This window comes from Dermochelys coriacea, chromosome 11 (genome assembly GCF_009764565.3).
Source record: "Dermochelys coriacea isolate rDerCor1 chromosome 11, rDerCor1.pri.v4, whole genome shotgun sequence".
Lineage (NCBI taxonomy): Eukaryota > Metazoa > Chordata > Testudines > Dermochelyidae > Dermochelys > Dermochelys coriacea.
In genome coordinates, this window is record NC_050078.2 from 40,867,361 (window position 1) to 40,879,469 (window position 12,109).

The window sequence follows — 12,109 nt, forward strand, 5'->3', positions numbered from 1 at the left end:
TAGTTTCAATGTTTCTAACAGGGTTGCATCATTTCAATTGGGGCAGAATTTGGTGTAGAAAACCAGGGAACCTTCAAATGATTGTTTTCATTGGTTAATTACTTTCATGGCTGTGACTATAAAATCACAGAAATGTGGGACTGGAAGGGACCTCGGTAGGTCATCTAGACCAGTCCCCTGCACTGAGACAGCACTAAGTATTATCTAGGCTATCCCTGACAGGTGTTTGTCTGGCGGGTTCTTAAAAATCTTGAATGATGGAGATTTCGCAACTTCCTTAGATAATTTGTTCTAGTGCTTAACTACCCTTACTCTTAGGAAGTTTTTCCTAACATCGAACCTAAATATCCCTTGCTGCAATTTTAAGCCCAATTACTTCTTGTCCTCCGTGGATGAGAACAATTTTTCACTCTCCTATTTATAACAAACTTTTACATGAAGACTTATCATGCCCCCCCCTCCTCCTGGTCTTCTCTTCTCCATGCTAAGCAAACCCAATTTTTGCCATCTTTCCACGTGGATCATGTTTTCTAGACCTTTAATCATTTTTGTTGCTCTCCTTTGGATTTTCTCCAATGTGTCCACTTCTTTCTTGAAGTGTGATAGCCAGATCTGGACACAGTACTCCAGCTGAGGCCTTGTCAGTGCTGAGTAGAGTGGAAGAATTACTTGTCATGTCTTGCCTGCAACACTCCTTCTAATATATCCCAGAGTGATGTTCACTTTTTTTGCAACGATATTACATTGTTGACTCTCATTTAACTTGTGATCAATCTACTATAACCACCCCTCCAATCCTTTTCTGCAGTACTTCCTAGGCAATCGTTTCCCATTTTGTATTTGTGCAGTTGTTCGAAAAATTACTTCCTGCATGTTTGTCAAGTTTCCTTCCCCACTCTGAACTCTAGGGTACAGATGTGGGGACCTGCATGAAAGACCCCCTACGCTTATTCTTACCAGCTTAAGTTAAAAACTTCCCCAAGGTACAAGCTTTGCCTTGTGATTGAACAGTATACTGCCACCACCAAGCGTTTTAAACAAAGAACAGGGAAAGAGACCACTTGGAGACGTCTTCCCCCAAAATATCCCCCCAAGCCCTACACCCCCTTTCCTGGGGAAGGCTTGATAAGAATCCTCACCAATTGGTACAGGTGAACACAGACCCAAACCCTTGGATCTTAAGACACTGAAAAATCAATCAGGTTCTTAAAAGAAGAATTTTAATTAAAAAAAAGGTAAAAGAATCACCGCTGTAAAATCAGGATGGTAAGTACCTTACAGGGTAATAAGATTCAAAACATAGAGAATCCCTCTAGGCAAAACCTTAAGTTACAAAAAGACATAAAAACAGGAATACACATTCCCTCCAGCACAATGGCTTATTTTACAAGCCATTAAAAGAAAATCTAATGCATTTTCTAGCTAGATTACTTACTAACTTTACAGGAGTTGTAAGACTTGCGTTCCTGATCTGTTCCTGGCAAAAGCATCACACAGACAGACCAAACCCTTTGTTCCACCCACCCCCCCTTCAGATTTGAAAGCATCTTGTCTCCTGATGGGCTATTTTGGCTCAGGTGCCAGCTAGGTTACCTTAGCTTCTTAACCCTTTACAGGTGAAAGGATTTTGTCTCTGGCCAGGAGGGATTTTGTAGCACAGTATACAGAAAGGTGGTTATCCTTTCCTTTATATTTATGACAATGTTGCACTTTGCATTTGTCCTTACTGAATTTCGTCCTATTTATTTCACACCATTTATCCAGTTTGTCAAGATCATTTTGAATTCTAATCCTGTCCTTCAAACTACTTGCAACTCTTCCCAGCTTAGTATCATCTGTAAACTTTACAAGTGTACTCTCTCTGCCATTATCCAAATAATTTATGAAGATACTGAACAGAACTGCTTTCAGGACAGGTCCCTAAGGGACCCCCTTCTTTATGCCCTTCTGGCTTGATTGAACCATTGATAACTACATTATCATTTTCCAAACAGTTGTTCACTCGCCTTATAGCAGGTTCACATAGGCTATCTTTCTTATGAAAACATCATGCGAGACAGTACCAAAAACTTTAGTAAAGTTGAGATACATCACATTTACTGCTTCCATTCTATATCCACAAGGCTTCTGTCAAAGAAGGATATTGGGTTGGTTTGACATGCTTTGTTCTTGACAAATTCATGTTGACTGTTAGTTACCACCTTTATTTTCTTCTAAGTGCTTACAAACTGTTTGATTATTTGCTCCATTAACTTTCCAGGTATCGAAGTAAAGCTGACTGGTCTAGAATACCCTAGGTTGTCTTTATTCCCCTTTTTATAAATACTATATTTGCCTTTTTCCAATCCTTTGGGATCTCTCCCATTCTCCACAGATCCTAGCTCATTTACACTTATGTTAGCTTTTTTGGTGAAAAAATGAAATAAAAAAAGATTTCAGAGTAGCAGCCATGTTAGTCTGTATCTGCAAAAAGAAAAGGAGTACTTGTGGCACCTTAGAGACTAACAAATTTATTTGAGCATAAGCTTTCATGAGCTTATCTTACTTCATCGGATGCATTCAGTGGAAAATACAATGGGGAGATTAATATACACAGAAAACATGAAACAATGGGTGTTACCATACACACTGCATCCGATGAAGTGAGCTGTAACTCACAAAAGCTTATGCTCAAATAAATATTAGTCTCTAAGGTGCCACAAGTACTCCTTTTCTTTCTGTAACAAGAGTGATAATTTAAGGTGAGCTATTACCAGCAAGAGCGGGGAGGGGTGGGGGGGGCCTTTTGTAGTGATAATCAAGGTGGACCATTTCCAGCAGTTGGCAAGAACATCTGAGGAACAGTGGGGGGAGGGGGAGAAATAGACATGGGGAAAGCTGGAGGCATAGCGGTCAGTAGGTTTCTGGTACAGGTGGTGTTTATGTGACCATCGCTTACTAGCACCGTAGTGTCCAGGAAGTGGATCTCTTCTGTGGACTGGACCAGGCTGAGGTTGATGGTGGGATGGAAATTGTTGATATCATGGTGGAATTCCTCAAGGGCTTCCTTTTCATGGGTCCAGATGATGATGTAGATGTCATCAGTGTAGCGCAAGTAGAGTAGAGGCATTAGGGGACGAGAGCTGAGGAAGTGTTGTTCTAAGTCGGCCATAAAAATGTTGGCGTACTGTGGGGCCATGCAGGTACTCATAGCAGTGCCAATGATTTGAAGATATACATTGTCCCCAAATGTGAAATAGTTATGAGTGAGGACAAAGTCACAAAGTTCAGCCACCAGGTTTGCCGTGACATTATCGGGGATACTGTTCCTGATGCCTTGTAGTCCATCTTTGTGTGGAATGTTGGTGTAGAGGGCTTCTACATCCATAGTGGCTAGGATGGTGTTTTCAGGAAGACAACGCATCATCAAGGATCTACAACCTATCCTGAAGGATGACCCATCACTCTCACAGATCTTGGGAGACAGGCCAGTCCTTGCTTCCAGACAGCCCCCGAACCTGAAGCAAATATTTATCAGCAACCACCCAACAGAAACACTAGCCCAGGAACCTATCCTTGCAACAAAGCTCGTTGCCAACCGCGTCCACATATCTATTCGGGGGACACCATCATAGGGCCTAATCACATCAGCCATGCTATCAGAGGCTCGTTCACCTGCACATCTACCAATGTGATATATGCCATCATGTGCCAGCAATGCCCCTCTGCCATGTACATTGGCCAAACTGGACAATCTCTACGTAAAAGAATAAATGGACACAAATCAGATGTCAAGAATTATAACATTCAAAAACCAGTCGGAGAACATTTCAATCTCTTTGGTCACTCGATTACGACCTAAGGTTGCAATTCTTCAACAAAAAAAACTTCAAAAACAGACTCCAACGAGAGACTGCTGAATTGGAATTAATTTGCAAACTGGATACTGGATACAGTTAGGCTTGAATAAAGAATGGGAAGGGATGGGTCATTACACAAAGTAAAACTATTTCCCCATGTCTGTTCCCCCTCTTCACCCCCCACCCCTTGCTGTTCGTCAGATGTTCTTGTTAACTGCTGGAAGTGGCCTACCTTGATTATCACTACAAAAGGTTTTTGTTTTTGTTTTTTTATTCCCCTCTTCTGCTGGTAATAGCTCATCTTAAGTGATTACTCTCAATACAGTGTGTATGGCAACACCCATTGTTTTGTGTTCTCTGTCTATATAAATCTCCCTCCTGTATTTTCCACTGAATGCATTCGATGAAGTGAGCTGTAACTCATGAAAACTTATGCTCAAATAAATTTGTTAGTCTCTGAGGTGCCACAAGTACTCCCTTTCTTTTTGTGAATGAAAAAAGGGCATTTAATGCTTCATCCACTGCTGCATTTTCTGTTAGTTTTTTCCCTCTTCATTGAGTAATGGGCCTATTCTGTCCTTGGTCTTCCTCTTACTTCTAATGTAGTTGTAAAATGTTTTCCTTTTACCCTTTATGTGCCTAACAAGTATAAACTTGTTTTTGTCGCTACATATTTGTGTTTGTTTTCTTACATTCATCCTTTGTAATTTGACCGAGTTTCCACTATCTGTGTGACTCTTTGAATTTCAGGGAATTGAAAGTCTCCTGCTTTAGCCAGGGTGGTCTCTTATCATACTTCTTATTTTTCCTACACATTGAGATAGCTTGCTCTTGTGCCCTTAATAATATCTTCTTTTAAAAAAAAACAAAAAAAAAATCTACCAACTTTCCTGAACTCCTTTTTTTTTTTTTCCGTAAACTTGCTTCCCGTGGTATCTTACCTACCAATTCTGAGTTTGTTCAGGTCTGTCGTCTTGAAGTCCATTATCTTTATTCTGCTGTATTCTCTTACTGTTCCTTAGAATCATAAACTGTATCATTTCAAGATCATGTTCACCCAAGCTGTCTTCCACCTTCAGATTCTCCTTCATATTTGTCAGAATTAAATCTCAAATAGCTTCTTCCTTCTAGGCTCTTTCACCACCTTCCGTATTAAAAAAAATTCTCTCCACTGCATTCCAAGAACTTGTCAGATAATCTGTGCCCTGCTGTATTATTTTCCCAACAGATGTCTGGGTGGTTGAAGATCCTTGTCCTGTGCTTTGGATGGTTTTGTTAGTTTAAAAAAAGCCTCATCCAACTCTTCTTCCGGGTTAGATGGTCTATAGTAGACTCGTACTAGGACATCATCCTTGGTTTTTTTGGGTTTTTTTTTTTTTTTTAGCCCTTTTATCTTCATTCTGAGATTTTCAGCAGGTCTGCCTCCCACTTCTGTCTCAGTCTCAATGCAAGTATATACACCTTTCATGTACAAAGCAACCCCTCCTCCCTTTTGTCCCTGCCTGTGCTTCCTGAACAAGCTGTATCCTTTTATATCGATATTCCAGTCACATGAATTATCCCACTAAGTCTCTGATACCAAGTATGTTGTAATTGTGGTTAGTCACTAGTTTTTTTTATTCCCCATACTACTTGCGTTAATGTACAGGTATCTAAGATTTTGATTAGATTTCCCCTGCTATGATTTCCTATGTTTCCCCAGATTCCGACCCTTCATCCAGATCTCCATGTTTTGGATTTACCTGTGGATTTTTGTTTCCTGCTCCCTTTGAATGTAGTTTAAAGCCCTCCTCTGTAGGTTAGCCAGCCAGATACTCTTTCCCTTCCTTGATAGATAGATCCTCTTTCTGCTCAACAGTCCCTTCTTGGAACAGCATCTCCTGGTCAGGGAAGTCAAAGCACTCCTGGCAACACTGTGACCGAACGACTTTGCATTCATCCCAGGATGTCTGTCTGTCTCTCTCTCTCTGCCTGGGTCCCTACCCTTGACCAGAAGGATTGATGACACTACCACCTGTGCCCCCAGCTCCCTCACCCTCACTTCCAGAGGCTTGTAGTCACGTCTGATCTGCCCATGGTTATATCTTACCAGCAGGTAGTTTTCTCTCAGGACTGGTGGCCGCATTCCTTCCAGCCTTGGGGATATGTGGCTTCTCCTCCTCTGCCTTTGGGGGAGATTCCTCATTGCCAGGGTAGAAAACTAGTTTTGGGGGGGGGTTGCCTCTATGGAGGGGGGGTTGGGAGCAGAAGTAGCCAGCATCCAGCTTCCTCCCTATGAAGGCACTCCTCCTCCCTTGGTGGTGCTACTGCTGGCCTCCCCACATGGATTGCTTCTTCAATCTTGGTCTCCATGTGTATATTTTCAATCATTTGCAACCTAGCCACCTCCTTGTGTAGCTCTCCCACCTGCTCCCGAGGGATTCTACCAGTAGGAAACTCTCACACTGGATGACCTCTCTAGCCTGGCTTTCTGTGATGGGGACTACAGGTCACAGTCTCTGCAAATCCACACTATAGAGTCATCCATGACTGGGTTCTCTCTCTGGACACAGGAGCAGTGTAGGCATTGGCAATGTGGCCTTTTTGACCCATGCCCCCACGTTAACGCACAGGGGAAGGGTGATCAAAGATGATTCAGGATCAAGGAACAGGAGGCTGGAGCCTTGCTAATGCACACTCAGTTAGCAGGCCTCTGGCCCCCACTCCCACACAGTCCCATATAGACCACGTTGTAAACTTTAAGCAGGCCAAAAGAAAAACCAAACAGAAACAAACTCACTTACCCCAAGAATTGGTGTTCGCTCCTTCAGCAGGGTATATCCCTCTCAGACTCCCCCGTTTGCAGCCCCCTGTTCAGGGAACAGTCATGTCATGTTTTGGTGGGTTTTTTATTGCTACTCTTACCTTTTTTGTATCTGACTCTTTCATGATCTGTGAAGTTGTGTACAGTAAGCAGCTGCTTCCCAGGGCAAAAGAAATCCTGGAAAGTCAGTCATTTGTCCTCATCTTTTTCTTCTTTTGGATTTTTTTGGAGGGAGTGTGGGGAAGAGCTGCTCTGCTTTGGAGAAAAAATACATACAATTTTAAGTTGCAGTATACGTAAGTTTTTAGATTTGGCTCTGTGATATTTAATGTCATAGTTCAGTGTTTGATACTTTATATCTATTAGTTAGAGCTCAATCACTAGATTGCACATTATTAGGGCTCCTACCGAATTCCCAGTTCATTTTGGTCAATTTCATAATCATAGGAAATTAAAATTTAGTCAATTTTATGGTTTCAGATGTTTAGACCCGAAATTTCATGGTGTTGTAATCGTGGAGGTCCTGACCCAAAAAGGGGTTGTGTGGGGTTGCAGAGTGGTCACAGGATTACTACTGTTGCTTCTGCACTTCAGCTGGGCTCTGAAGACAGCAGCCATGGAGCTTGCTACAACTCTGGGAGGTACCCAGAGGTGGGTCTGACTCTATCCTGCCGCCCTTCTTCCCCCCTCTCCCCCGCAGCTGTGCAGGGGAAGAGGAAGTACCATCCCTCCCCAATCCTGCTAGGACTAGCAGCTGGAGCCCGATTTATGATAGGAGCCCCCACCCTCAGTCCTGTCCCTCTTTACCCCCTCCAATAGCTAGATTTCACAGGGAAGAATTGATTTCATGGTCCATGACACATTTTTCAAGGCCATGTATTTGACACAGTCTGAGCTAAATTTATAGTCTGGGCATTGTGATCCCTTAGCTCTGTTTTCAGGAGTTAACTTTTTAATTTAGTAAAAGCAGAAAAAGTTTTCATTCATGCTTGTCTGTTTTTATTACCTGTTAATTACCTTTTTTTTTAATTGAACAAGTTAGTGATAAATCATGCAGTACTAGAATAGAGGGTTGTAGGCAGTCATTCTATAAATTATCCAGCAGATGGCAGTGACTACCCAGTAAAATCACAGGTTTCAGAGTAGCAGCCTGTTAGTCTGTATTTGCAAAAAGAAAAGGAGTACTTGTGGCACCTTAGAGACTAACAAATTTACTAGAGCATAAGCTTTCGTGAGCTACAGCTCACTTCATCGGATGCATTTGGTGGAAAAAACAGAGGAGAGATTTATATTCACACACACACACACACACACACACACACACACAGAGAGAGAGAGAACATGAAACAATGGGTTTATCATACACACTGTAAGGAGAGTGATCACTTAAGATAAGCCATCACCAGCAGCAGGGGGGGAAAGGAGGAAAACCTTTCATGGTGACAAGCAAGGTAGGCTAATTCCAGCAGTTAACAAGAATATCAGAGGAACAGTGGGGGGTGGGGTGGGAGGGAGAAATACCATGGGGAAATAGTTTTACTTTGTGTAATGACTCATCCATTCCCAGTCTCTATTCAAGCCTAAGTTAATTGTATCCAGTTTGCAAATTAATTCCAATTCAGCAGTCTCTCATTGGAGTCTGTTTTTGAAGCTTTTTTGTTGAAGTATAGCCACTCTTAGGTCTGTGATCAGGTGACCAGAGAGATTGAAGTGTTCTCCAACTGGTTTTTGAATGTTATAATTCTTGACATCTGATTTGTGTCCATTCATTCTTTTACGTAGAGACTGTCCAATTTGGCCAATGTACATGGCAGAGGGGCATTGCTGGCACATGATGGCATATATCACATTGGTAGATGCGCAGGTGAATGAGCCTCTGGTTAGCCGTGACAGTATCGGGGATACTGTTCCTGACGGCTTCTAGTCCATCTTTGTGTGGAATGTTGGTGTAGAGGGCTTCTACATCCATAGTGGCTAGGATGGTGTTTTTAGGAAGATCACCAATGGACTGTAGTTTCCTCAGGAAGTCAGTGGTGTCTCAAAGATAGCTGGGAGTGCTGGTAACGAAGGTCCTGAGGAGGGAGTCTACATAGCCAGACAATCCTGCTGTCAGGGTGCCAATGCCTGAGATGATGGGGCATCCAGGATTTCCAGGTTTATGGATCTTGGGTAGCTTCACGGCTAACCTGGTGGCTGTACTTTGTGACTTTGTCCTCACCCATAACTATTTCACATTTGGTGACAATGTATACCTTCAAATCAGCGGCACTGCGATGGGTACCCGCATGGCCCCACAGTATGCCAACATTTTTATGGCTGACTTAGAACAACGCTTCCTCAGCTCTCGTCCCCTAATGCCCCTACTCTACTTGCGCTACATTGATGACATCTTCATCATCTGGACCCATGGAAAAGAAGCTCTTGAGAAATTCCACCATGAGTTCAACAATTTCCATCCCACCATCAACCTCAGCCTGGACCAGTCCACACAAGAGATCCACTTCCTGGACACTACGGTGCTACTAAGTGATGGTCACATAAACACCACCCTATATCGGAAACCTACTGACCGCTATTCCTACCTACATGCCTCTAGCTTTCATCCAGATCATACCACTTGATCCATTGTCTACAGCCAAGCGCTACGATATAACCGCATTTGCTCCAACCCCTCAGACAGAGACAAACACCTACAAGATCTCTCTCATGCATTCCTACAACTACAATACCCACCTGCTGAAGTGAAGAAACAGATTGACAGAGCCAGAAGAGTACCCAGAAGTCACCTACTACAGGACAGGCCCAACAAAGAAAACAACAGAACGCCACGAGCCATCACCTTCAGCCCCCAACTAAAACCTCTCCAACGCATCATCAAGGATCTACAACCTATCCTGAAGGACAACCCATCACTTCCACAGATCTTGGGAGACAGACCAGTCCTTGCTTACAGACAGCCCCCCAATCTGAAGCAAATACTCACCAGCAACCACACACCACACAACAGAACCACTAACCCAGGAACCTATCCTTGCAACAAAGCCCGTTGCCAACTCTGTCCACATCTCTATTCAGGGGATACTATCATAGGGCCTAATCACATCAGCCACACTATCAGAGGCTCGTTCACCTGCGCATCTACCAATGTGATATATGCCATCATGTGCCAACAATGCCCCTCTGCCATGTACATTGGCCAAACTGGACAGTCTCTACATAAAAGAATTGATGGACACAAATCAGACGTCAAGAATTATAACATTCAAAAACCAGTTGGAGAACACTTCAATCTCTCTGGTCACTCAATCACAGACCTAAAAGTGGCTATACTTCAACAAACAAGCTTCAAAAACAGACTCCAACGAGAGACTGCTGAATTGGAATTAATTTGCAAACTGGATACAATTAACTTAGGCTCGAATAGAGACTGGGAATGGATGAGTCATTACACAAAGTAAAACTATTTCCCCATGGTATTTCTCCCTCCCACCCCACCCCCCACTGTTCCTCTGATATTCTTGTTAACTGCTGGAATTAGCCTACCTTGCTTGTCACCATGAAAGGTTTTCCTCCTTTTCCCCCCCCTGCTGCTGGTGATGGCTTATCTTAAGTGATCACTCTCCTTACAGTGTGTATGATAAACCCATTGTTTCACGTTCTCTGTGTGTGTGTATATAAATCTCTCCTCTGTTTTTTCCACCGAATGCATCCGATGAAGTGAGCTGTAGCTCACGAAAGCTTATGCTCTAATAAATTTGTTAGTCTCTAAGGTGCCACAAGTACTTCTTTTCTTTTTACCCAGTAAAAGTATACCTGTAAAAAGAGCTATCTACCAACTCTACTTGTAATTTTTCCCTGTTTTGGGAGGAAAGGGGGAATTTTGTTTTTTGGTGGTTTGGTTTTTTTTTTGTTGTTGTTTAGGGGAGAACCATGGCTTTGGGTGTCTATATTACTGAAAAATAAAACGTGCAAAGAACTTTGAGGCATTATTAGGCTGTCAAAAAGGTATAAAGACGGTTTAGGCCATTCTTACAAATCACAATTTCTAGATTGGGGAAACCGTTTTGCATGGTATTTAAATTGCATGATGTCACTCTTCATTATGCATCAGTTCCCAAAAGCATATTGCTTTTTAAATTTTGCTGAGAATCTTCGCCCAAAATGCTTGAAACTTTTAAAGGAGATATATATTTTAAATATACCATCATTATATTTAATTAAAAAACAGCTTCAGGATAGCAGCAATTCTTGTGTCTAAAAGAAGTGTTAATTACTGTTATCCGATAAAACAACAGTACAGGTTAAAACTTATTGTATGGCAAAAAAAATTGTTGTAGTTGTAACTGAAGCAAAGGCAAATTTAGTAGAATTTAAATAGTGCATTTTATGGTTTGTTTAATCCATGAAAACAGTTCTTAATGCTATACTAACAAATGCCTTGAACTTATTTGGAAATGACAAATTGTAAGGAACATTGTCTCCTTTGAAAGTTGGTGGCAGCATTTTGTAGAAATTGAGATCTTCTTCTTTTTTTTTTTTTTTTTTTTTTTTTTTTTTTAAAAAAGATTCACCAGTCATTTTCTCCTGGGTGTGTGTTTTTGTTTTTTGTTTTTGTTTAATATATATAAAATCCCAGGTATATTAAATACCAAATAGTTGCATGAGTCTCCAGCATGAAATGTTAACATTGTCTTTTCCCCTCTCTTTCTACTATTCATTTTCATCCACGTATTTTTTGTTTGCCATCACTTTTTTTTTTTAATACTTCATGTTAAATTAATTTGGAAACATCCTAAGCTGTGCAACCTCTACGAATAGTAACAGCGGATACCTGTCTGTTTCACTATTTAGTCCCTCCTCCTATGTCTCCATCTTCCAAATCTGTGAGTACTCCAAGTGAGGCTGGAAGCCAAGACTCTGGTGATGGTGCTGTTGGATCTAGGTATGGTAACTTTCTTAAAACATTAGATTAGATTGTTAAAATGTTAGAAATATTTGTAGGTTGAGAAGTGCTTTAAAATAATATTGAGTTAGTGTTAACTTAAAATTTGACTTAGACAAATTTTATATGTCTAAGTCATTTTAAGATAAACCACATAACATCTCTTCTTCTAAAGCAATTAATGTTTTTTATCTAGTGATTATGTAAAACCATTTTATCCTCTGATTCGGATAATTTTCTTGGAATGTATTTTATTTAAATACTGAAGCTACAAATAAAATGTAAAATGAAACTTCGAATTTCTTTTTAATTTTAAGATGAATCAGATATGTTTGTTTCTAATGGACCGATAGTTTAAAGCGGGTGGGAGGAAAGAGTGTTATATCAAAGGGGTGTTTTCGCTGTCATATCAGTGCACTTTCTTCGGATAGTAAATAAATTCTCATAATAATTTGCTCAGAAAATCTATTAATTGGCAAAGAGATTAAAGTATTATGCCGCTATCAAATATGTGTTTTAACTTAT

The 12,109-nt window shown here is 41.2% G+C and overlaps 1 protein-coding gene across 6 annotated transcripts in view; it reads left to right on the forward strand.

The window, feature by feature from the left end:
* Positions 1 to 12,109, forward strand: part of DYNC1I2 (dynein cytoplasmic 1 intermediate chain 2) — a 50,611-nt gene that overhangs the window by 11,135 nt on the left and 27,367 nt on the right. For 4 of the 6 annotated variants that reach the window (XM_043505281.1, XM_038421718.2, XM_038421720.2 and 1 more), the window contains exon 4: positions 11,440 to 11,584. In XM_043505281.1, coding sequence (XP_043361216.1) covers positions 11,440 to 11,584 — 145 coding nt within the window. The remainder of the gene's footprint in view (positions 1 to 11,439; positions 11,585 to 12,109) is intronic. The other 2 variants (XM_038421719.2, XM_038421723.2) reach the window with 1 other exon arrangement.